The sequence below is a fragment of the Marmota monax genome, unplaced genomic scaffold (genome assembly GCF_021218885.2).
Source record: "Marmota monax isolate L192 unplaced genomic scaffold, Marmota_monax_Labrador192_F-V1.1 WCK01_AAM20220418_F8-fsc00078, whole genome shotgun sequence".
NCBI lineage: Eukaryota > Metazoa > Chordata > Mammalia > Rodentia > Sciuridae > Marmota > Marmota monax.
Genome location: NW_026694865.1, coordinates 7,866,267 through 7,893,601, shown reverse-complemented (window position 1 = coordinate 7,893,601; position 27,335 = coordinate 7,866,267). Strand labels below are relative to the sequence as shown.

General features: G+C 37.6%; 1 protein-coding gene across 1 annotated transcript in view; it reads left to right on the top strand.

Moving 5' to 3' along the window:
* Positions 1–1,280: 1,280 nt before the first annotated feature.
* Rab8b (RAB8B, member RAS oncogene family) overlaps positions 1,281–27,335 on the top strand; it is a 64,528-nt gene continuing 38,473 nt past the window's right edge. The window contains exon 1 of the mRNA XM_046426514.2: positions 1,281–1,478. Coding sequence (XP_046282470.1) covers positions 1,355–1,478 — 124 coding nt within the window. The 5' untranslated portion in view covers positions 1,281–1,354. The remainder of the gene's footprint in view (positions 1,479–27,335) is intronic.

Sequence of the window (27,335 nt, the reverse complement as noted above, 5' to 3'; positions counted from 1 at the left end):
CTTGATCTGATTGGGTTTCTACCACTAGCAAATAAAAGAGTACTGAATAATACACCTACGAAATAATTAGTCTAAGACAATAAATAATAAAGGATTAAACTGAGTATAACAATGCTATTTTCTCCATTCATTTGTCACTCTTTGAAAGCCTACTGAAGGATGATGAATATAAACATCACTAACACTTCTTCAGTGCCTAATGGTTTTCAAAGTGCTTTCACATTAGGTATGTAATTCTCACTACAACCCTATGTAATAGCTTGTTCTATATCCATTTTATAGATGAGAAAACCGAGGTTTACAGAAGAACCCCCAGTGACTTGTCAGAGTGGTTAAAGCGGCTGAAACAAGACTAAAATCCAAAATTTAAAAAATTTGTTGTAATTATTCATACATGAAAATAGAATGTATTTTGACATATTATACATATATGGAGTATAACTTCCCAATCTTCTGGGTGTACATGATATAGAATTACATTGGTCGTATAAACATCATATATGCACCTAGGAGATAGTACTGTCTGTAAAATCCAAATCTTATTCTTTAAATTCTCATAGCCAAAGTTCCCGCCTCCGATGATGCTTGTTATTTTATAGGGCATAAAACTGTAGCACAGCCTTCCCAGATTTCTAAAATTTAAATCCATCCTCCCGCGGAAAGATGGGGGCAGTCTGCGTAGCAGATCCTCTAAAAGAGTCATCACTTTTGGCCATGGTTTCCGCGGCATGAATACAGTTCAAGTTATCATGGTTATCATTGTTTTCCAGCTGTGACTGAGGGACTGCGGGAGGGTGCTTAAGCAGTGGTGCTGGTCAGGAATTGAAGAAGACGGATAATACTTTGCAAGCTGCGCCACAGTCACTCTAAGAAAGCATCCTGGCTCCGGGGTCCCAGCGGAAGAAATGCGGGAGCTGCGGGACTCGGATTCCTAAGTCCTGGATTTGGAAGGCGCCTGCAAACAAAGAAACAACCAAGTTAAGTTCCGACGGCGCGATAAGCAGAGTTCAAAATGAATCCTTCCTTCTCTGCTAGGGTGGAAATGCCTAGTCCACAGATCACACCACCCAGAACAGTTCATCTGCTGTGGCGGTCTGGACTGTCCGCGCCGGGCACGCCCGAGGTTTCCCAAAGGCACTACCAGTCCCATGAAGCCCCGGGACGCGGGCGGTGATGACGAAGACTCCGCGGATTGGCCACGGGGCGGGGCGCGCAGTCCTTCTCCGGGGAGGTGGGGCGGGGTGCAGGGCGGAGCGAGCGGCGGCTCGGCGGGCACGCCCCCTAGCCGCGGCCCCCTCCCGGCCTCTCTCCACCGCCTTCTCTCGCTCTCGGGTCAGAGGGCCGGAGCGAGAAGATGGCGAAGACGTACGATTATCTGTTCAAGCTGCTGCTGATCGGCGACTCGGGCGTGGGCAAGACCTGCCTCCTGTTCCGCTTCTCCGAGGACGCCTTCAACACTACGTTCATCTCCACCATCGGTGAGGGAGGGGCCGCGGCCCGGGACTGGGAGTGAGAAATGGGGGGCGGGTACTTGGGGGCCTGGGAGAGGGCGAGCGAGGGCTTGGAAGCCTAGGAGAGGAGACTTCAAGAACCGTAGGGAGGCGAGGGCTGTGAGTGAGGGCGAAGGCTTGAGGGAGAGGGGCGGGCGGGGACGTGAGGCGGGGGTGTGGAGGGGGCAAAGGAAGGGGAAACCGGAGAAATAAGGGCTGTTGGGGAAACGAGAGGGTTCAGGGGCTGAGGTTGACAAGGAGGGATCCCAGAGGGACAAAGTGGGGGAACACAGGAAATCTCAGGGAGAGAGAAAAGGGGATAGTATATGTGAAAATGGATTGAAAAACAGCAAAGAGGAAGGAAACGTGAAGGGGGAAGAATGAGAGGGACGTGAAGTAAAGGAACAGAGGACACCAGGGACAAGAAGTGAGACCAGGCAGTTAATTGGAAGGGAACTGAGGGAAATGAATGATCGGGAGGTGAGAGATGAGGGGACATTGGCCATAAGAAATCCGGACGTAGATGCCGTGAGAGAGGGCAGAAGAAAATTGCAGGTGGGAGAAGGGTTCCGGGAACCAGTGGATGGCAGGAGAATACTTGGTGGAGAAAGTAAAGGAGAGCTGGGTGTGAGAAAAAGAAAAGGGGAAGCAACATATATTGTAAAGAGGTTGATCAGAGAAGATGGAAAAGGGAGAGGAAATGGAAAGCAGTGGGGCATAGGACATTTCCCAATATCTGGAAGCATTGGTTATGATTTTCTCTTTACTTCTGTTGGATCAAGGAGAAAACAAAAATGACTAATGATAGAATAATGTCAATGGAGCATTAAATTGTTCTGAGTTTGTTAAAGTTGTTGGTGACTTTTATGAATGATGTGGTCAGGAAAATATGGTTCACCTCTTTACTACCATCTCCTGAGGAATGGGACTTGAATATTTAACTTTTAAACCCAGAAACTGATCTAAAATTCTGCCTGCATGCCTGTGTATTTTGTTTTGGTTCTGATTATTACTTGTTAAATGAATCACAACATATTATATACCCCCCAATTACTTCCAGTTGATTCAAGAGTTTTTTCTAATGTTGACTGGGAGCTGTCCTTCATCCATTTGTAGTGAAAGACATGTTGAGGTAACAAGATCTCTAACTTACTATAAACTGAAGAACAAATCAAAACTGGTTTAAGCTGAATGTGGAAATGACCTTAACATCATTTCCCTTAAATTAAGTAGAGTTAAGTAAGTACCTTAAGAATCTTAGCTTTTGGTTGCCTGTATGATGTGCCTGGCCTCTAATAGTAGTTTGTTAAGACATCTTTCATATTTCACCATGCATTTCTGGGTTGAGAAATAATAGAGAACTACTGCTTGGTAATAAGTGTGTTTAAATATTTGTGAGTTTTAAGGATAATTCATCATTTCAAAAAAAGAATGCATGGGTATAGAGTACTTTTCAGTTCAAGTATTGGAAAAGACTCTCATTTGTTATTCTGATTGCTTTCATACAGATTGCATGGTCTAAAATCTCTTGAGTGTTATGATGTCTGGGCTTAGGGAAGTTTAAGTTGCAAGTTCTTGGCAGTCAGTCTTGAGTGGGACTTTTTCTTTTCTGAGGAAGCAGATTTTAAATGTCATCTCTCAAGTATATTCCTAAGAGATTTGGTAGGAGCTGGTACAGCAACAAAAGGCATTAATTTTGACATTGGTACTAATTTCAAAACTCCAAATAACTTTTTTTCACTGTTGAATGCATATTGCAATACAGTTGGTAAAGGACAATTTCTAACAAGTGGGTACCCTTTGCCCATTCTATGTGGGACACTCCTAGAAATACCTTGCCTTGAAAGTGAGTAAGTCTCATTGATGATATTTCTGTTAAGTTCCTTGGATTTTTTTTTTTGCTTGTTCATAATAATTTCATTACTTTTCTCCCCCTACCCTTAATTTTTGTCCCCCATTTCGTGTAAGGGCATCTGCTCCTTTTAAAATAGTAGCTTTTTTTTTTTTTTTTAATTTTTATTTTTGGGTACAGGCCTTGAACTTAGGTGTACTCGACTACTGAGATTTTCCCACATCCCCAGTCCTAGTTTGTATTTTATTTAGAGAAAGGGTCTCATTGAGTTGCCTGGCACCTTGCTTTTTGCTGAGGCTGGCTTTGAACTCATGATCCTTCTGCCTCAGCCTCCCTAGCTTCTGGGATTACAGGCATGTGCCACCATACCAGCAAAATAGTAGCTTTTAACTCTTACTTTTTTGGGCTGGGGATGTATAGCTCAGTGGTACAGCACATGATTAGCAGGCATGAGGCCCTAGATTCAATCCTCAGCACCCAATAATCCAATATAAATATAAATATGTGTAAATATGTATGTATATATATTCTGAAGGATTCAAATTTTTCTTGTGTGGCATATATATAATATAATATAATATTATATATTATATATATATGTATATATATATATATATATATATATATATATATATGATTGAAATGAGCTTCTTTGGAGGGTTGCAGCTATTAAGAAATGAAAACCAGCATCCTGTAGCAGTTTAGAATAGGAGGTAGACATTAAATGGGGTGAATCTCATGGGGGAGCTTGATCTTTTTGTGTGGTGGATGTGGTAAACAGAAGCTGTGAGCTGTGTCTTCTTCAGTTGACCTGGAGGAGGAGGGGAAAATCCCATGCCTCTTATTTAGCCTCAGAGCTCCAACAGGAAGTGGTAGCACACTACCTTCAAACAGCAGGAGAATTTATGTACCTGAAACCTAATGCTTTGCCATTGAAATTAAGCTAGGAAAATAAGGTGAATGTTAACACTGTTCTAGTGAAAAATTCCACTAGATTCATCATTGTGGTGTTCACCTCTTTAGAGTCAAAGTTACTTCCCCTAAGCCTTTACCCTATCTTTAAATGATCTGAAAAGTTGAGGTGACAGTTGGTGGCCCATCTCCTCTCCAGTCATATTGTACCTACATGTGTAAATTTCTGGGGTTTTCTGTGAAAGGGTTTTGACAAAGGTCTGCTTTAGCATTACAGACATAACTTGATAAACTCTACATCACAGGAAATACTCATTTCTTAATGCCTGGGGTTTGCGTGTGTGTTTTGGTAGATGTGTACACACGTCTGTTTTCTTCCCATGAAGATACTTTTAAGTCTTAATTTTGCCTGTTCAAAGTATGAGTAGTTTTTAAAAATGGGAGCCTGCCATCTTCAGACACTGTTGTGATTGGGGTTCTGTCATCATGAAAGGAAGGAGACCATTATCATTTTGGTTCCAGATATAGTTGTCTTATAGATACTTTCTTCTTCTTCCTCTCTTAAGTTCTTACCATTCTCTGTCTCTTTCATTTCCTTTCTGTGCTTTGTTGTGGTCAATGATTTCTTTTATCTGACTTATTGGGGATCTTCCAGTATATATCATTCAGGTAATAGTTGTTAAACATGGAGTATGGGTTGTTTTATCCACTTGAAGAAATTATAGGCACAGTGTTCAAGACCAACTGACCTTTCAGTTCAGATATTTGAAAATTTAAAAAATTTGTGATTGATTGGTTCCAAAAAACGTCCTTTATATAACCATTATTAACATTATTATATTGTAAAATATAACATTAAGACAACCAGGAATGGTAATACAATTAATCATATATGTCCTATGGGATGTGGCTGCCTTTTAATATTGATACAGATACATATTGATATCTTAAAATGGCCCTATGTGAAACAAGATGCTGATAGAACAAATAATTCAGCCCTGTCCTCTAACAGGACAATCTAAACTTCTTCCCTTTGCTGTCTCTCCCCTGCCCTACCCCCTTCTTCCTGTTAGGTATTTCCTGAGTGGTTTCATTATTTAGAATAGTCATACTTTGACAGCAGAGTCTTAGAAATTATCTTCTTTGTGCCCCACCCTAATTTTATAAATGAGAAAATGAATGTTTAGTTGATGTTCTCAAAATTACATAGCTGGTTGTAGCAGAGCCTTCAGTAAAGCTCCAAATCTGAGTCTGTCACTTTTCACAATGAGCTGCTGTTATTTCTGATCTGTATGATCATCTCCATAAATTCAATTCACCACCTTTTCCGGGAAGAATTAGATTTTGCATGCTTGCCTGTGTGAGGAAGTTAAGATGTTTCCACTTTTTTTTAAATATATTTTTTTAGGTGTTGATGGATCATTATTTTATTTATTTATTTATATGCGGTGCTGAGAATAGAACCCAGTGCCTCACACATGCTAGGCAAGCACTCTACCACTGAGCCACAACCCTAGCCCAGATGGTTCCACTTTCATTAACCATGTCTGCTTAGGGAAATAGTCAATGTCCATTAAATGGCTCTGATCCCTGTAAGAGTTTATACTGGGGTAACTCAGCATGTAGCTGTTCTTTGCCCTTTCTTTCTATGTTTGTAGTTTCAGCTTAGAAGATCAAAGTACGTTCTGCCATAAAAAATTTCTTCCGTGATCAAAATAACTAATGAAATAATTAATAGCCACATGTTGGTAATTGTTGCAGCTTAGTCTTGTTAGAACACTTTTAGACATTTTATTCTGTGACATTGCATATTTTTCTTGAGTTCCCTTTTCTTAAAATCAGGGTTAATACATAATAGCCCATGGGCCATATGTGGCCTGCAGCCTATTTCTGTGCAGTCCACAAGCTAAGAATAGTTTTTACTGTTTTTTTCCAGTACTGGGGATTGAACCCAGGCACGCCTAACCACTGAGCCACTTTTTAATTTTTCCCCAGCCCCCGCCCCCTTTTAAAAATATTTATATTTTAGTACTAGTTGGACACAATACCTTTATTTTATTTGTTTATTTTTATGTGGTGCTGAGGATCGAACCCAGGGTCTTGCAAATACTAGGCGAGCACTCTACTGCTGAGCCACAACTCCAGCCCTCCCCAGCTCTTTTTTATTTTTTATTTTGAGACAGGGTCTCGCTAAGTCCTTAGGGCCTTGACAAATTGCTGAGGTTGATCCTGAACTTGTGATCCTCCTGCCTCAGCCTTCCAAGTCTCTGGGATTTAGGTGTGCACCACTGCACCCAGCTGGTTTTTACATTTTTAAAGATTTTATTTAAGAAATAAAACAAAACAATGAAGAATATGCAACAGAGGCCAAATGTATACAGAAAGCTCAAAAATATTTACTAACAGGTCCTTTATTTAAAAAAAAAAAAGTTTGTTGACCTTTGCTTAAAATTAAAAAGTGTTTTTTGATTGGTAGCATTTCAAAGCTTTTATCAAGACTTATTGACTGAAAAACAAACTCTGTCATATTTACATTTTTATCCAAGATGAGATCAACATTTGGCTGAGCATAATCCAGATATGTACAGCAAGTTGATTTTAATTTTCATAGTTGTTTTCCTTGGTTTCAACTTCTTAAAGAAAAATATGCAAGGAACATGCAAGTTCAGCTTGAACATTTTGTGCATAAAGCCTCGTTTTAATGTCATTGTGTTCTTTCTGAGCTGTCAGTAGATTTCTCATCTAAGTGATAACTTCAATAGCAACACTAGTTCAGAAAAAGTAGCATTTAATACTGGGTGTGAAGGGTTAAATTTATCTCCTTAATTAGTGTGCTAGTGAATGAAAAAGCTTTCTACAAATAAAGATGGGCACAGGGAAACTGAGTCTTGGATTCAGATGTGGATCTGTCTTAGGAATAAGTGTCCTTTAATAAAGAGCTTCACCATCTGTTCTACAAACACCAAGTCAGGGAGGGGGTTCTCTTGGCAACAACAGCAACATTGTTTGGATCTACTTAGAAAAGCTGGAGGGGAATAGTTTTAGAGGGAAATAAGTCTAACCTTTGAAGACAAGGAAAAATTTAGCAGTTGATTTTTGAATTGAATCCCATAACTGATCTGAAAAGAACCATAGAGCTGGAATGGGAAGACCAGAGAGCTGCTAGCATGGCCTGAGCTGGTGCTGGTCTAGTTCTGCCAGCCTGCGCACAGCTCTGCTCTGGGACCAGCTCTCCTGTGGGTGGTTAGAGTTGTTACTTGGGAAAATTTTGCAGGAATGAATTTTCATAGTAAGATAAGAAGAGGTTTGGAGGGGGGATGGGGAAGTAGATTTTAGGTAGTGATTAATATTGTAAAGTATGAGATCACCAAGCTTCTGAAATGTAAATAGCCATGGGAAAACAAAAGGGAACTTTAGGGTAGGATTGTAGACTGTTTCTTAGGTCAGGGGTGCAAACTCAAATAGGCCAGGGAGGAGCCATGAATAAGGTAATTGGGCCCTGAATGGGAGGCAGTAAGGTATAGGGAATCCAACGTCTGCATTTCAGCTGCAGTTTTACCATCACCATGCTGGAAAGTCTTCTCATATTTCAAGATAGGCTAAAAATCTCTCATAAAAACCCAAAATTATGGGCAGTTAAACAACAACAAAATAGTGTAAGGGCCAAATGGACATGTCTATGGCTACATGAAGTTGTGAGCTGCCAGCTTACAAACCAGGCATGATGGTCAAGGATCTGTGATGATTAGGTACTTTAAAATTGATATTTTAATCAGAGATGGTGTATATAAGGAGAAGTCCTAAATTATTTTCATTTTCCAGGCAGTGAAGTTGTTGGTGGTTGGTTTGTGGTTGGTGTTAGGGAGATAGCATGTTAAATTAACTGTGGGTCTAGAGTCAGATCTGAGTTCCTATCCTGGCATCTGCTTCTCCTAACTTCAAGGCCTTTGGTAAGTGGGTTGTCCTTCTAGAGCCTTGGTTCCTTCATGTTCAGTAGGGCGTAAGAATACTGTATTACTTTTCAGGTTTGCTGTGAGTTGTCTAAAGTAAGAATCAAGTCTTATTTATCTTTTAAATTTCCAAGGCCTGTATTAAGTGATTGCACAATTGGACCAGTGAAAGGATAGATGTGAATTGTGAGAGAATTGTGAGAGCACAGTAAGAGCTGTAAAGCATTGCCTGAGTTTGTTGTTATTCTTTTATGGTGTTAGAGATGATTAGGTGATGTCTGAATTAAAAGTGTTTAACTTGAATTTTTAACACAAGAGTGTTATCTCCCCCAGCATAAAATGCTGTATATCTTTCTATAATCTCTTTTAAAGTGTTATTTAACAATATAAAAGATATTTCACTTATCTTTCAGTCTGCATAATAAGCTATTATTTTAACACCCTGCTTTCAACCCCCCACTAACATAAATACCAAATAGAAAATGAGTGAAATCACTGGGTTTGCATTAGAAGAGCCATTTCAGCTTTGTCTCTGCCCATTAGCTTCAAACAATGCAACAGATGCCTGTTAACAGTTTCATGCCCATTTTTAATTAGCAGATGGAGCTGTGTTTGTGTCTGTGTTCTGCCCAGCACTTATTTGAGTGACAGGGTGCTGAGTGGATTAGAATTAGACTGGGTGTTTGGGTTCAATACAGCCAAATTCTTTTTTTAAAAAAATGCATATAAACATTTATTATATAGAACCATTTGCATATCTCTCACTAGAACAGCATGTATCTAGAGTAAAACTGACGTGAAGTTATGTTTTCTACACTTATTGTAGGAAGAATTTATCATTTTATGGTTTAAATGAAAGTTTCACTTTAATCTTGAAATTATCACAAAATGATTTTTTTTAAAGATGCAATTTACTGTTTTGACACAGTATGTTGAGGAATACCAGGGCTAGGATGGATAGGCTTCAGCATAGTATGTTGAGAAATAATGCAAATCTGGGGTGAAAAATGCCTGTACTGGTGGGTTAGTAGTGGTTGCCTGGAATGCTGTCTTCTGCAGGTTCTGAGGTCATATCTGAGCAGCAAGACTGATAGCTGTGGTGGATTCTTAACATTTGCCACAGAGGTGGCAACATCCCAGACATATGCTGTTTTCTAAATAAAACAGGTAGCGATATGCCCTCTAACATATTATGGCTACATTTCAGTATTAGTAATATTTTTAGTGAATAATTATTGGACATACTGTGTCAAGAGATGGGTCTTTTATGTTTGAAGGTTTTTCTTTGAATTAGTAAAAACCTGAAAGGATTTAGGTGCCTGGTTGTCTCTAGAGGAAGAAATAAATCTGCTTTTTTTTTTAGTTATTCCGGACTTCCTTTGGAAAGCCACATGAAGTGGTGGAAATGTTTAGAAGCAGTCTTGCACAGCAGCCCTGTTGGCTGTGATAAAATGTTTTCTTGCTGTCCTACCTAGAGCATTTAGCATGTTTCATTAGGCACTTTGATATTTACCAGTTGCTGAACCTTTGGACATTTTCCAGGAAGCTCTCATCTTCCTCAGCCCAGGATTTTAGTTCTTGGCACCCAAGGTAAATGCTAAAGCTCTGTCTGATATCATGTTCATCAAATTTAGGCTTACTGTCCTTAAGGTAGACCACAGTGCTGCTTGTCAGCTTTTGACAGCATTTCAGAACTTCAAAGCATTTGCAAAAGCTGTGTTAGGTGTGGAATCCCACCTCATCATGGTAAAAACCAACCACAGAGCTATTAGGCAATGTGTAAAGTTGCACAGCTTTCTGCTGGCAGAGCTGGTACTGGCAGGGCTTTCCATATCACATACTAATTTCACATATTTTGGCAAAGAACTTGGCAGTAATTGTTTTAATAAATTGTGGATATTTTCCTGGTATATAGAGTGGAGGGGCAACCTCTGAGGATGTATTATCAAATTTTGATGTGAAATAGAGGGTGAGCTGCTTAAAGTTATATTGTAGGCTCGATTCTTATGACTCTATGCAATGTATGTTTATCTGGAATAGGCATTACAAAATAATTTCTTCATACACATATACACACAAATACATAAAATCCATTACAAAACAAAAAACTTGCATTGTGAGGTGTAAGTGACTAATCTTCTGAAATTTGTTTATTGCTTATGAATTTGCATGGGGTAGCTGTTTATGGTTTTCAAAAAGAATTTTTTTTTTTTTTTTACTTTTTTCTTTTCTAAAAGTCTCTGAATAAAATCTTGATACAGCATGGGAAACAATTCTTTATTGAGTGTTAACTGTTCTGTTTTTGAAATGGCTCAGACTTCTTTCTCATTTCACTAACCATTAGCAATTCATTCCTACCCAGGATTTGGGGAGAAGTGATTGGGTTGAGAAGAAAATTGTGAAAACAATATTCCGATCCCCACCCCATCCATTTCTTTGGCTATTTGTTCAGTCTCTTATGCTTTTGTTAGCAGCTGGAGTAAACTATTCAGTAAAAAAATTAATAGTGACTATGACTGCTATCATTCTTTTATATTGTATTAGAACTATGTGGTAAAAATTGGTGCTTGTCTTCATCATAACTGGTAATGAGCAGTAAGCTACAGACTAGGGTATTGCCCACAAACAGAATAATATGAGTTTGTACATTTCCTATTTTGTCTACATATATTGTTTTGAAATTTTCTAATTTTATGGAAGCATGAAATTTTAATTTTAATAACTTTTCATGAAGATGAAATCCACTACAATTAAATTGAAAAACATACATATATACTGCCAGTAGTGGTGTCTTAGACCTTTACCCTTCAACTTTGATAAACCATTACATTTTAAATTTGTGAACTCAAAAACTTCTTACCACCAAAAAAATCAGGTAATACAATCAATAAATGAAAAATTGAACTAAACTGACAATTCCCAAAAGAAAAAAATACAAATGATCAACAAATATGTGAAAAAAAATGTTTAACATTTTTTTTTGTGTGTGTTAAGGGGTTGCTGGGGATTGAACCTGGGGCGTTTTACCATTGAACCACATCCCCAGCCCTTTATGTTTTTTAAATTTTAAGACAGGGTCTCACTAGGTTGCTGAGGCCAGCCTTGAACTTGCAATCCTCTTGCCTCAGTCCCCTGAGTCACTAAGATTACAGGGGAGCATCACCAAGCCCAGCTTCAGCTTTTTTAGCAATCAGGAAAATGCAAATCAAAACTACACTGAAATTTTATCTCTCCAGTTAGAATGGCATCCATCATGAATACAAACAATAATAAAGTTTAGAGAGGAGGTAGAAGAAAAGGAACTTTTACACTGTTGGGAGTACAGACTAGTATAACCACTATGGAAATCAGTATGGAGGTTCCTCAAAAGAACCACCATATTACCCGGCTATATCACTCCTTGGTATATATCCTAAAGGATTAAAGTCAGTATATTGGCAATACAGGCATACCCATGTTTATAGAAGCCAAATTCATTAATCAAATTATGGGACCAGCCTAGTTTTCTGTCAGTAGATGAATAAATAAGGAAAGTGTAGTATATTTACATAAGAGAGTTTTAGCCATAAAGAAGAATGAAATTATGTCATATGTAGGAAAATGGATGGAACTTGAGAACATTAAGTGAAATAAGCCAAATTCAGAAAGGCAAGGGTCATGTATTCTTTCATAAGTGGAATCTAGAGAGAAAAAATAGGGGTTTAGGGGAGGGTTGGTAATCTCATAAAAATAGAAGAGAGACCAGTAGGGTAGAAGAAGGGGACCAAGGGGAGGGAAGAGGCGAAGAAGGTACTGGGGAATGAAGTTGACCAAATTATATTGTTATGTTGTGTGCATGTACATTTTTGTAACAACGAATTCCACTTTCATCTATAATTATAATATGCCAAAAACAATGAAAATATTTAAAAATAAATAAGGTAATTTATACTGTGAAATCATTGTATGATTTGCCACAATTTTTGTTCATATCATCTCTTAGTTATTGTAAAATAAATCACACAGTACTGTGAAAAACAATTGGTGCATCTTTCCAGCCTATCAGGGCACAATCTCCTCCCAAAGACATTAGACTGGCCTGTTTTCTCATCATAAAAGGTGAGTGCTAGCTTCATGATACTCAGTCTATGAAATCAGTGTCTGAAAAGGAAAACAGTTTTTCATTTTCATTCTTCTGCAGGTGCTTGTGTACAAGGGTTTTTTTCACCAGTGTGTTTGGATGTCATGTAGACAGAAGGAAGAAGTAGTAGTAGTTAATTTAGACAAACCTGTGTTACTCTTGGAAATTGGTGAAAATTTTTGTAGTATTGAAGGGATTGCTTAATGTTTTTGAATCCCGTCCTTAAAATGTCTTGGTTTTAGTGATAAAGCTGAATGTAACCATAAAAATAACTATTTGAATGTTGAAAGGAGTTCTTTGTATAAAGCCTTTTTAATTACTCTCATTTTCTTTACACTAAGCATGGCATGGTAGGTGAAAAATAATCTGAGACAACAGGATCTCTTTAGCTGGTGCTCAGTTTCCATTTGACAGATAAGAAGCCTGAGGCCCAGGGGCAGTTGCCCATGGTCATACGGACCCTGACATTGAGCATTAGTTTTCTGATTTTAAGTCTCTTTTCTCTTATACTTCACCTGCCTTCAGTTCTCTGGCAGTGAAAAGATGCTGATGGTTTAGTTGGATACAGACAACATTTTGTAGGAGAAAAGGAAAGGATTGAACTAGGATGTCTAGGTCCAAGCACATCTCTGGTCCTTGATTGGCCATTTGCTTTGGGATTGAAAAGGAGCTGCTGGGAGTGGGGTAAGATTTGAACTAGATCTGCAAGAACTTTCATTGCTTACCAAGTTAGGTAGGAAGAATTGTAGTGGTTTGTTCATGAACTACTCATGCCAGACAAGTAAGTCATTAGCATTTTCCCTAAATTCACTCATTCTGGTAACATTTTTTGGCCTGCAAAATTTTGAGAGGAAAGGGCTGTTCTCTGTCTATAGCAGCCTCTCAAAATTTTGAGAGGTCATTTTAGCACAGTGATGAGAAAAGCTACAAGGATAAATATATGATACTTTGAAAGCACAGAAGAGAGTTTGGGGAGAGCTTTTAGGAGGAAATTACATGAATGCTCAAATCAGAACCCGAAGGAGGACTGAGCTGATAGAATGGGAGAGTGTGAAGAAGGAGAAATGGGGGTTAGGGGCTCCTGCCATTCGGCCCTTGGAGGAACTCCCATATCCCATTTGGCTGAAGGCTCAAATGAAATCTGGGGGATGTAATAAGAGGCAGAGCTGAAGGGTAATTAGATGGCAGATTATGAGGGGCTTTTAAACCTTGTTCAGAGCCTGGCTTTATCGAGAGTGTTAGGGAGTCACCTAGGGATCTTAGGCTGGGAGACCAGTTGGGATGTTAGTAAGACAGTATTAGTTGTCACTTCCCTTCACCTGGATTTTTTCTGCATATAAAGTACTTGCATTTATATTCTTTTATGTAAACTCCCCTGAACATGGAAAGAGATTATTATTCTAGACAAGGAATCTCAAGTTTTAAGAGGATAATTGGTGTCTTGTAAGTAGGTAGAGAAACCAAGACTTGAGCCTCACACTTCAGATCTGGGCTGTTCTCTGTTTATAGCAGCCTGCACTTATCAGAAAAATCCTCTGAGGGACTCAGTGTATTGGGCACTTAATCATAGGTGTGATCCCTCTTGGTGGTCTGGAAGAACAGTAAAAGCTGACCAACAAACCCTTCAGAACTATGTTGAATGGGAAGATGAACAAGTCCCTCTGGACAGGCCCCAGCAATAGCTAATGCTAAAATGCATCATGTTGCCTATTGGCCCCTGGAGGTCAGTGGACTTGTGGTTTGGGGTTGTCTCTTGGACTCTAATCCAGTTCCTCAGGAAGCAATCAAACATGTACACACCAGAATGAAGGCAGGAAAGGACATAGTTTTATTGCAAAAATTCAATTTTTTTGCATAAAGAAAACTAATTATATCAGAAAGCTGCATTGTCTTTCCACTTGGGGCCATTGGTTTGATATGCTTGTATGTTGTTGGTCTTAGACTGATTTGCTAGGAACAGCTACCTTAATTGTAAGCTTCCTTCGTTTGTGAGTTAAGTTTCAACTTCACAGTAGCTTCTCCTTTTTTCTAGGGTGAAATTCTATCTACTCTAGCTTTTGTTTGTAAAACCCTGTTTGGCAAAGTTTTCCTTAGGTCACAGTGGCATTGTAAACTAGACTAATAACCTGATTTGTATGTTAACCCTAAATCTCTAGAATGCTGGTGTGTACCAGAAAGAAGAAAAAGCCTAAGCAGGTAAACTTTTGATTTTTATTTCTTTATTTATTCTTTTTAGATATACATGACAGTAGAGTGTATTTTCAAGCAGCTAATTTGATATGACAAAGTACACTTGCTAAAATGAACTCACCTTAGGGGCCCCTGGGCTCTCACTTAGCCTTTGCATTCTTGATATATACAGTGGTCCTTTTCTTCTCTCTGGCCCTAAAACAATAAAAGTTGGGCTGAGGTCTTTTAAGAAGCAGGCTACCAATAATCTCAGAAGAAAAAGTGGCAGAGTGATACTGTGAGAAAGATATTCATTATATGACTTCAGGCAAGTGCTGGGGTTCCATTTCTTCACATGCAGAAAGGGAATCTTGTGATATACACATTTCAAAATCCCTTTAAAAACTCTGACTTCAAGTTATAGCCAATGGACTTATTGAAAAATGGAAAAAGTAGACACAAAAAATCAAAATAATAGTGTAGATTAAAAAAAATAATAATTTTTTAAGAAAACTTAGACTTTTGACACACAAACCCCCAAGTTCAAATCCTGGTCTTACTGTTTCGTTTTTGAGAGCCTTTGGCAAATTATATAAGGGCTTTTGTTTCGTTTTGAGAATTGAATTCACTTGTTGTGTATATAATATCTCCAGCTCACTGAAAGCATACACACAAAAGTTGTATGTATATAAATGTGTATGAATGCATTCACTTTCAGTTCACTGAGGGTAAGTCGACACAGCTATAAGAAGCTTAGTAATCCTTGAGGGCTTCATCCTTATAGGACTTGCTTTTAATAAGAGCTGACATTATAATGCTTATGTTATATAAAATATTGTTCTAGGCATTAACATTTCTTGTGGATTGACCTATTTAAATACCCTTAGTATGTTTTAGTTGTATTTTGTTATTATCCTCATTTTTCAAAATGAGGTAATTGAGGCACAAAGTAATTGAAAAATTTCTCAAGGTCATATAGCTTGTAAGTGGTAGAAACAATCCAAATTTGAATTCAGTCTGCTTTTAGAGTCTGGGATTTTAACCATTGTCTTTCTGCTCTAACATGACTCAGAAGTATTTTTTTGAAAGAAGAAAGGAGGGAAAGAGAAGAAAAGAAAAGAGAGAGCAGAGATTTGTTATCTTCCAGGAGGCAGTGCATGTTGAGCTGTGGCACTACTCTTTACCCACAGAGTTCTTTAACCCCCTTGATCTCAGTTCCCTTTTCTCTGCAAAGAATTGGTGTGAGGCAGTTTAATGAACGAATATAGTAGTGCATTTAACACAGGTCCAAGGATGTGGTCAAACTCACTAAATTGTTAAAGTTTTTTGTTTTATCTAGGGAGTCTTCAAAGCACTTATTAGGATGAGTTCCATTTAAAAAAATATTGGTTACCTAATGGGGTGTGCTTTGGGGTTCTAGAATTAGTTCTTTTTTTTTTTTCCTAAGATACTTTTTTTTATTAGTTCATTATAGTTCTTCATAATATTGGGGTTCATTTTGACATAATTATACAATCATGGAATATAATTTGCTCCAATTCAGTCCCTGATACTTATACCTTTCCCTTCCCTTCTCTCCTTCTCCCTTCCCTTTACTCTACTGATCTGTCTTCCATTTATAGGTAAATTGATGCCTTATGAGTATACATAAATGTGAAATTCACTGTGGTATATTATGCTTATAGGAAAGTTTGGTTAGTTTTTTTAAAAAATATTTTTTAGTTATAGATGAACACGATGCCTTTATTTTATTTATTTATTTTTATGTGGTGAAGATCAAACCCAGTGTCTTATACATGCGAGGCAAGCACTCTACCACTGAACCACAATCCTAGGCCAGAAAGTTTTGGTTAATTTTATTACACTGTTCCTCCCTTTTCTCATCTGTCCCTTCTCCCCCTCAATCTCCTTCCTCTACTGGTCTTTCTTCTGTAAAAAATTAATTCTTAAGAAAGTTTAGAATCACATGCATTTTATAAAGCTATAATTAGAAATATTCTTTAAACTCAGCCCCAAAGTGAAGGTGAGGGCCCCTGACCTCAGCTGGGTAAAGTGGCCTTGACCTCAGGTGTAGCACAGCAGCACAATTTAAGGAGCAAGTTTTTCTTGGTATTCCAACTGCTGCGTACTTACAGGGCATCTTCAGTTCCTCCTTTGGGTGAAAACAAAAGCAGTGTAGAATGCCCTGTCTAGAAGGGATTTCAATTTAAATATTTCAGCTCAATGCCCTCTGTTAGGGCTCTGAATTTTAAGTGCAGTGAGTTTCTGAGTGAAGTCTCCTGAATTTTAATGACTTTGTTTGCATACATGAATTTGAACAATACTTTGAATCCTGAAATGCTGTAGCTGATTTTAATGGAGTAAATTTGTCCAACTTCAAAGTTAATAGGTTTTTCTTTACCTAATAATCAAAATGATGATTTTTATCTCAAAAAGTCATTAATCATACTTTTACAGTATTAATATGTGCTATTAATTTCTTTTTAATCACTAAATTGTCTTATCAAGATAGTTAGGGAAATAAACATGCCAACATGATCATGAAGTACAATTTTCCCCCTTGTGATATTTAGTATATAATTACTACACTATACGTGGTAGACATAAAACCCAAATTGTGTTTGGTTTTTTACAGTACTTATTTTGGGCCAGGAAACTGAGGTGAGAGCTTAAAAGTGTTTTTGAACACTAAACATAGATAGATAGGTAGATGGCACAGGAGGTGGCAGGGACCAGGTTATGAAGGACCTTAAGAACAATATAAGAGGATAGATTTTATTCTGATTATAGTTGAAAGGGTTCCATGCAGGGAAGTAACCCATTTGACTTATAGTTTTAAAAGCTGCATTGGTTTTAAGAAAGAGTTCATTTTGAGATTTAGTGGCACTGAAAAACCATGGCCTGGAACTCTTTGGTTTAGCCCATTCCTTAAAATTAGGATGTATCTAGAAAAGTTAAAATGTTCAGATGCTGAGAGTTTCATTTTCTAATGACGCATAAAATTTTGTGTTGGTGGGTTCAGTTAATACTCAGAACCAATGAAATGTGCCAAAATGGTAGAAAGAGCAGAAGCCTTCAGAATCCATCACACATTGGGACTGGAATATTCTTCAGAGCTCAATTATCTGATGCTCAGGCACACAGTATCGGTTCATGAAATAAATGCACTATCTTTAATTTAATCCTGAGGAATGAATATTGGGCTCCTGCAGTAGTGATAGCTCATCCATTAGCATGTGCATAAGCTTCAAAGGATGTGTAATTATCACCTGTTATTGCTATGGTCTTTTTCTAGATGTGACAGCAATAAAATCGGCCTGTTTCCTTTTGACCCCATGTTTTATCTATAGTAATAAATGCCAGCTAACTTCTTTTATGCTTGTGCATAAACGTGCAGCTCTTGGTGCATAGAAAGCATAGAAACATTCAGTAAATATTTGTTGAGTGATTGTATAGTTAGCCAGTGGCAGTCTCCTTAAGCCCTAGATGTTCATGTCTCACTCAATTCATAGCAGATGACTCTCCTTTCCTCAATTTTCCTGAAGAGAGTCTCTACCCCTGTAACAATTGCTTCTTTAGTATCCTTTCTTGCTATCTCTAATTTCTGGGAATTTTCACCTTCCCTGTTCTCTTTGTCTGTTTGAAGAGCCCATTGCTAACTTGTTTGTTGATGTTCTTGATGTAATTCCTCCCTACTCTCTTGGGACCCAGCTCTGGAAATTATTCCTTCTCTCTCCTGTATCTTCTGTCTTATCTCTTTCTCTCTTAGTCTTCTGTCCTGATTTCCGAAATTGTCCCTATTCTAATAAGGCAGTCTGTAAACTTGCTTCTCCATCAAGTCACCCATTTCCCCAGCCCCATTTTTTTGTTGTTTAACTTCTTGAAACAGGTCTTGTCACTTGCACTTTCCTACCATCTCATTCATTAACTCCTTAAAATCCTGTTCCATCTGCCTCAGGACTGCACTTAGGTCCTTATGTCCTCCTTGTTGAATAGTATTTAGTGGAACCTTCTTAGTTCTGGTCCTTCTTGACCTCTCAGCAGCAGTTGGCACTGTTTATTACCTGTCCTATGGGCTTTCAGGAATTATTTGCTCCAGTTTACTTCCTACCGTCCTAACTGCCTTCTGTTTCCATTGGTCGTCTCACTTTGCCTTTTAATTAAAGTCATTTTCCAAGTGTCTGTTCACTGTATTTTTCTTTTTTCTCCTTTGGAAATTATACACTTTAATATAATTTGTAATCATGTCCATCTGTGTGATTATTGCATTAATGTCTGTCTCTCCCTGCCAGATTGTCAACTCCATGAGTGCAGGTACCAGATCTGTTATTGTGCTTCATTGGATTCCTAGCAGCTGGTTCAGTGCTTGGCAGGTAATAGGAGTTCAGAAATCTTATAGTGATAAAGGAAGTAAACTTGCCCCATTCCATGCCTTCCACATGTCAGTCCCCAACTCTCAATCTCATATTCCCACCCTCTTCTAAATTCCTCCCTGATTAGCCCACCCCAAAATGCATTCATTTCCACCTCCTATCTAGTACCATTTTATGAGTTTTCATGCATCTTTTAACTCTACCATACATATTTTTAAAAATGTTTTTTTAGTTGTAGATGGACACAATATCTTTATTTATTTTTATGTGGTGCTGAGGATCGAACTCAGTGCCTCACACATGCAAGGCAAGAGCTCTACCACTGAGCTACAGCCCCAGCCCTACCATACATATTCTTTTCAGTCATGTTTGACTCTTCCTGAATCTCTACATACAATTTGCTGACAAGTTCTTTCCATTTTTCTCTGTATCACCCTAGTTTAAGCTCTCAAAACCTCTTACAGTGCCTTTATAGTGTTCTCTTAAGTGGCAAGTTCATTTTAGATCATGACTCTGATTGCCATTGATTATTCACCCCTTCCCTTAAAAGTCTTATTTCCTCTTGGCTTAATTGAATATATTGTCACTGGTCTATCATTCCAAACCCCATTAATGTGACTTCAGCTGTATCTTCCGTTCCATACAGGAGTCCTTTAACCCAGGGACCCTAACCACCTGTGTTGGGTAGGCTACAGTTGCACTGTAAAGGCCCTCATTTGAGAAGAAATGCCAGTTTTATGTCTCTGAGATGAAGTGCTTCCAACATTTTTGGAATTAAAATGCTTATTTACTTATAAAATGATGGTGATAATAGAGGTTGTCATTTTATTATCATTTGCACATATATATATATATATCAATAGAATTCTGGCTATTTTTTTTCTCTATAACCACTCCCTTGCCGCAGAAATTTTACTGATTTCCAAAATTAAAAAGTCTAGAAATTACTGCTATATCCAGAATGGCTGACTCCACGAACATACCCCATTTCTTTTTATTTTTTAATTTTTTTATATTTATAGATAAAATCATGAATTTACCATGTACAACATGATAATTTGACACATATATACTGTACGATGAATATATCTAGTAATTAAAATATGTATTACCTCACATAGCATTTTTGTGGCAAGAATACTTTTTTTCTGGCAAGAATACTTTATATCCACTCTGTTAACATTTTTTTAAGAATACAATATAGGGGCTGGGGTGTGGCTTAGGGTAGAGCGCTTGTCTAACACGTGTGAGACCCTGGGTTCCATCCTCAGCACCACATAAAAATAAATAAGTGAACTAAAGGTATTGTGTCCAACTACAACTAAAAGATAAATATTTTTTAAAAATACAATATATTGTTAACTATAGTCACCATGCTGAACAATAGATCTCTTGAACTTATTTCTCCTATCTAACTGAAATTTTGTCTCCTTTCACCATTATCTTCCCAACCCCCCTAGATTAACCACAGTCCCTAGTAACCACCTCCTCTCTACTTCTGTGAGTTCACATTTTTCTTTTCCAGCTTCCAGTATGAGTGAGAACCTGATGCAGTATTTGTCTTTTTATGCCTGCTTATTTTACTTAACATCTTCCAGGTTCTCCTATGTTGTTGTAAATGACAGAATTTCCTACCTTTTCAAAGACTGAATAGTATTCCATGATGTATATAGACTATATTTTCTTTATCCATTCCTCTGTTGTTGGGCACTTAGGTTGGTGATTGTTACTAGATTGTTACTAGTGCTGCAGTGAACATGGAGTACAGGCATAGTAGGATTGCTGGATCATACAGAGTGGTTTTTTTTTTTTTTTATGATGCTAGGAATTGAACCCAGGGACTTATGCATGCTAGGCAAGCTCTCTACCCCTGGGCAACATCCCCAGCCCTTATTTTTAAATTTTTAGGAATTTTATGTTGTTTTCTATGATGGCTATACTGAATATATCTCATTTCTGCTTGTTGACATCCTGCCTGCCAGTCTTTATGCTCCTTATGTGTCACTTTCTTTATAACACCATGTCAGAGCCTTCACCTTGCCCATGCTCTCCTAACCCTTGCCACCTGAAAATTATTTCTCTTTCCTCTGTGCTACTCCGTGCCCTGCAGTATTTGTGTTTTGTCTGACATTTGCTATGTTCTTCCTGTGTTAGTAAGTGGAACTGTCTTCTTTTTCTACTTCTCTAACTCCCCCTCTCCCATGATATATTTCTTTAGGACAGAAATTTGTTTTATCTTTGTGTTCATTGCCAAACACTGTACTTAGTACGAATTTGGTGCTCGAAAAATTTGTCATTGAATTGAATTTCAGGATGATAGTGATGAAATAATTTGACCAAATAAAATCCATCTTTTGGGGAAGGGGACCTTTAAAGGTATTCTAGGCAAGTACTCTACCGCTGAGCTACCCAGGTAGCTTAGAATTTCCCCCCACCCCTGATAATTCTAAAATTAAAATTACAGTTGCTTAGGAATGATTGTAGATTGTAACTCTGGACATCTGAGAGTGGGATTCAGGCCTGCAGTGATTTTGGTGGTTTAGTTGAGAAATTGTTTCATTTGGCATTATTCTGTGAAGGCTTTGTTGAAAAGTTGATCCTGATTTCTGCTCAGCAAAAGGGAGATGCCCTAGAAATTTTCTTTCTCTCCAGGTAAAGGCTATAATTTCTTTGCCTCTGACTTTCTCCAGAGTGGTCCTCACTCTGTGAACATTGGCCTGGTCTGAATAATGAGACTTTTTCCGTGTCTTTGGGAAGGCCACCTTTGTGCAATATACAGGCTTGTTGCTTATATTTGGGAATTTGATTTCCCTTCCTGCTTTGTCTACCTCTACTCTCTCCCTCAAAACCTTTTCATACTGAGTTTGAATTGTGTTAGAAGCCAACCTGAATGGGAGAAAGGTACTAACAGGGTTAGGCCTTCTGGTATATGCTTGAAGCATTCAAAGTACTTCTACTTCCAGGACCTTCTGTGGAATCATTTTTCATCTTTTTTCCACCCAAGCACTGAGATCATCCTGGGGTGTGTGTTTGTGTGTACACACTAAGAATGTGCTATACTACTGCTCTACATCCACAGTCCCTTGAGATCACTTTGGACTTGGGAAAGGTGGCAAGATTTCTGATATGGAAGACCCTCAAAGGAGAAGGATAAGCATGCCACTGCCTCTTATCTTTTCTTCTGAAAAAGAGTGGGGTAGTTCATTGGCAGATGGGCAGTGACCAGTGGGCCAGTTTTTCTAAGCTGTATGCTGGTTTTGTTTTGAATGACTGGTAGGCAAATAAAAGATGAGAAATTGAATTGTCTCTCGAAGAGAAGGAATGCTTAACCTTACCCCGCAGGCATTCTCCAGCAGCATACTCACAGTCCTGTGTGGTACGCTTCTAATTAGCTTTGAAGAACCAGGGCTCACCTCAGCCCATGGTAACCTCTTCTGCTACAGGGTATCACCACATAAGTGACCCACCAGAGCTCTTACAATATCAAAAGGTAAAAAGCAGGAACAGTGTTTGGGGGAGGACTCTGTGGTTTGTTTGAGACATGTATCTTCTCTGCAGAAACCTCAATAGAAGTGAAAGACCAACTCTGCTTTTATTAACTTTAAGTAAGTGTTTTGTGTTAAAATCTCATTTTTGGCTTCTATGGCCTAACTTTTCCTTTTTTTCTGGGGGAATGAATAATAGAATATCCTTTGTAAATCAGAAGTATATAGAAATTACTGAGATCATGGGGAAATGCTTCACAGATGTTCCTGAAACTGCAGCCAGATTGTGAATTCTTGTCCCTTTACGTGTTGGGAGGTTGGGAGATTATAAATGTATTCCACCACAGACTACATACTCACCATAGCTTTCATTGGCTGGCTTATTTAACCCTATTATATCCTTGACTTTGATGGCCATAGGAAAGAGTCAATCTCCAGTTAAATCCAGTTATAGTTTTGGTGGATTTATTTTTCTTTTTAGTCAAGCATCACATTTTCCTTAATATTGTCATGTATTGTCTGACTATCGAATTGTCCCTAGTTTATAGTTCATCACCATTCAGTCCTGCCCAGTGCATCGATGTCCTTCCTTGTGATATGGGGTAGAAGCATCCTTGGTGCATAAAAAGCAGAGCATGCTAAACTAGTTCACAGCAAACAGCAAACAACAACTAAAGCTTGTTATCTAGGTTGTTGTTGGCTAGGTCACCATGTTTATCATTTTAAAAAATCTGGGGTTGTGAGATAAAGTTGTTAAGGGAGGGATTTCACCAGCATATTTTTCTGTTTCGGTTCATGTTTAGTTGTGACTCATATTTATTCTAGTCCAGCCCTATATTGCTTGGAAATTTTTTGTACTAGAAAATGTCACTTTCAGCTTGGTTAAGGGAAATTCTGATTGGGATCAGAAAAGCTAAGATATGGTAGTGATGATTTGGCATCACTTTTGATTCAAGGAAAAAATACAAAGAATCCTAACAAAGAAAAGTGTTATAAAGTACAAAGTGATTCATAACCAAACAGGGGAAAGGAAATGTAACCTCTGAGATTTACTGTGGGAAGAAGGTTGCCAAGGAAATTATAAAATTTTCATATGTGGCAGGAGATAGCTTCTGGACTTCCCCCAAATATTTCCTTATTCACTAAAACAGCTCTAGTGGATTACCTCATGACTGGTGTATGAAAAGAAAGATACTAGAACTTTTAAATCTGATCTTATAAGGCCCATCTTCATATCTAATAATCCATAGATGTCTATATATGATTATATGCCCCCTAGTGAGGGAATGATAAATGTAAATGAGAACCATGGTATAATTTTGCCTTGCTTGTTTGCACATTTTCAGAATATAATCAGAAGCACATGCCATCTCGGTAGATTTTTCTAAGACTTTGGCAGAGACCTAAAACATGTTTTAATGACTAGGTTCTCTCTCCTTTCATCCTTACCCTCCTTTCTTTCTTTTCCTTACTCCTTTCCCTTTAAAATCAAAAGAGAACACTCTAAATTCTGACTATTCTTTTTTTTTTTAAAAAAAGAAAAAAACAAAAAACTAGGGATAATCCAGTCCTGTACACAGATTAAATTTTTATATATCTGCATTCCAGCTGGTAATCTGAAATTGTAACTAAATTGTAATAGAAAATTTCTGTCTGACTTATAAAATCTGATAAGGATAAATGTACTTCTTACACTACTTCACTCCCCAAACAGGTGTATATGTGTGGAGGAAGCATCTAGAAGGGAGGCAGAGAAGTTATGTAAGGGGAGCAGTCATAATGTGACTTTAGGTGAATTGATTATGGTTAGTAAATCATGGTCTTCCATACAGTACCAGATGCTCAGAAAATATACTGTACTGTCTAAAGAATGTCTTGATCAAATCTATTTAGTTACTCTGCTTATGCCGAATGGAATGTACACCTCTTTTAAATTCAGTAGGCTGTGCAAAAAAGACTATAGATGATTCAGCTTTCATGAAAATGATAAAAACTTAAGTTATAAATTTAAGTTGTAATATGGACACGCCCATGAAAAACAAAACCAAGATCCATTCTTCCTTCTGTTATGGGGAATTCTTACATGAGTGCTTTCCTTTCCTTCCTTCCTTCCTTCCTTCCTTCCTTCCTTCCTTCCTTCCTTCCTTTCTTTTTCTCTCTTTCTTTATTTCCTTCTTTCTTTCTTTTTTTTATTTATTTCTTACATACATGACAATAGTGGAATGCATTACATTCATAATTATCCATTCACAGCACAATTTTTCGTAACTCTGTATATAAAGTATGTTCACGCCAAATTATGCCATTACTTACATGAGTGCTTTATAACTACTTTGATTTATATGAGTGTTGAAACATAAAATGAATCAATTTGGCCTTTCAAATAAATTTCTACATTTAAAAATTAATTCCAATTCTCATATCTGCTCTCAAGAACAAAACAGAAATGGCCTACTAACCTTGAAAAAATTTTGTAGAAATTTCCAGTGTTTAAAACTTCAGATTGGTCATTCCTTTCAAGATATTACTGTTTGGGAGAATCAAGAGTCTTATGCAGTTATCTAAGAGCTTAATTTCAGTTTAGAAAAGAATTTGGCAGTGGTGTTAGATTCCTTGGAAATGGGTGTGATTTTTCCAACCCTTCACAAAGCTTTTGCATCTGACAATGGATGTGACCAGGGCGGGTTCTCCTGCCTCCAGTTTCTGCAGCAGTTCACATTTCTCTTTTCTTACGTAACCCTTAGAGGTGGATTTCTGCTTTTGAGAGTTCGTGTTATTTTTTTCTCCTAACTTTAAAACCACATATCATGGTGTTTTCCCCCCGAAAGAGACAAGAAAAAATATTTTCTATGGAATATGCATGTGGTATTAATTTTTCTTGTTTATTGGGGTCTTTACAATTGAATAGAGTATTTAGAGCTCTTCCCTCCTGCTTTCTGCTGCATTATCATAGGGACAACAGTCCTCAATCTCCACAGGATTTTGAGCTCCTTTCTCATTTCAGACTCAAGAGATACCTGCTGTTGCTACTTGAGACCAATTACTATATTTGTCCCTACTCACCAACTGGGGCCCTGGGAACCTAAATTCAGCCTTAATTCAGCCCTAGGGCCCTGCCTGCCTCCTATACATCCCTTTTCCACACTTTGGTGTGAATACTTTCATGGTAGATTTAACTCCATTTCTATACATCTATTTTGTTGATTAAAGTATTCCGCAAGTTGTCTTGGACTTTTTTACATACCTGCTTGGTTTTCAAAGATATTAAGTGAAAAACTGCTTTCTGGCCAATATCAAGTTTGTAACTAGTAAAAAGTAAAATATTTATGTAAAAATTTAACTGATCTAATATTATACCTTTGTCATATTTCCCTGTGGTCCTCTAAGAAATTTAGAGTTCCTTTGTGATATATTTAGTTCTTATTGAAATGAACTATCAAAAATTCTTTCTGGTTTATTTTGAAAAATATCCTAGGTCTTCACAATTTTCATTTTAAATAACTTTAGCCAGCTTCAGAATTGTCAATTTTATTTTCATAATCCTTTTTTACTGAAAGTTGAAGTGGAAATTAGCAGAAGATGCAGAAGAAAGAGGAACCATATTATGTTTGTCCTTAAAAATTTACCCTAACCAAGGGTCTGTATGAAAATCAGCCTGGGGATTGAACCCAGAGCTTTATGCAATCTCCCGAGTAGCTGGGATTACAGGTGTATGCCACCACACCCCGTGAAAGTATTTTAAACATGCCATAGATTGTGTTTTTCTTCTGCATGATATTCAATCTGTATTATCCGCTCTGACTTCTCCCTTCTTTACATGATCATATAAATATTTCAGTCCAGTTTTTAGCATTGGATTCTACTGATTTAAAATTTTTACTTCTAAAGTATTCCTTCCTCTTTAGTCATAAGATGGTGTCAATGCAGTTTTCTCTTACTACTACAATGGGAGATTTTTCCCAGGGAAAAGTTGGGCTCTGACTACAGGGGTTGATTACATTTGTATTTCTCTTAGTTCCACATAATCTGATTTTTTTTCATTTCATTATATGATCTCTGCCTACAGAGCTCTCTTTGCCTCTAGAGAGAATAGTCAGGCAAATCGTTAGAGATCATTTATAATTAGTCAACTGAAAGGAACAGAAATATACATCCCAGAGACAGATGAAGAGACAGTATGTATGAGAACCATTGGTATAAAGACTTACTGTAATTGTAATGAGGTTGTTCCATGTGATTATTTTCCTGTTGTATAAAAGATGTAAAAATAAATCTTTTACATTAAAAGAAAGTAGAATAGAGTATGGGGCTTAATTTTTTCCAATATTTATTTCAATAGCAATTTAGGCATTTTTGAAAAACACTTATTTCACTGTGTATGATGGATCAATGAGAATGCCTGCCTTACCCAAGGTTGTTGTATGTTGGTACTGTGTATAACAGTTCCGGATTCTTATCTAAGTTTGAAATCCTTTTTGGCCATTTAAAACCAAGTGAAAGGTCAAAGGACTAATGATTTTGAATATGTCTAAGTGATTTCCCCAAGCTTGAGAAGGATTTGTTTCTCTGAAGACTCTCAGTGTGCGAATGAGTGCTTTAATTATTGTCTGTAGTAATATTTGGTTCCTTTACTAAAGGAAATTTTTTTTAAATATGAAGAAAATTTAAAAATCTGAACAACTTATGTAAAATAAATAAAATCTGATAGACAGTTTTTCAGAAGAGGGAGGGAGGGATAGATTATTATGTTTGTGTAACTTAGTATCACTATCAAACATTTGTATCAAAAGCAAACTCTCACTTTGAAATTCCTCTTCCTAACCGGAAGTTTCTTTTCCATAGCTTAATAACTGCTACTAAAAATAGGATAAACCAGGCACTGTGCTGCAAGTTTGTAATCCCAGTGATTTAGGAGGCTGAGGCCAGAAGATCACATGTTTAAGGCCAGCCTCAGGAACTTAGAGAGATCCTGTCTCAAAAAATA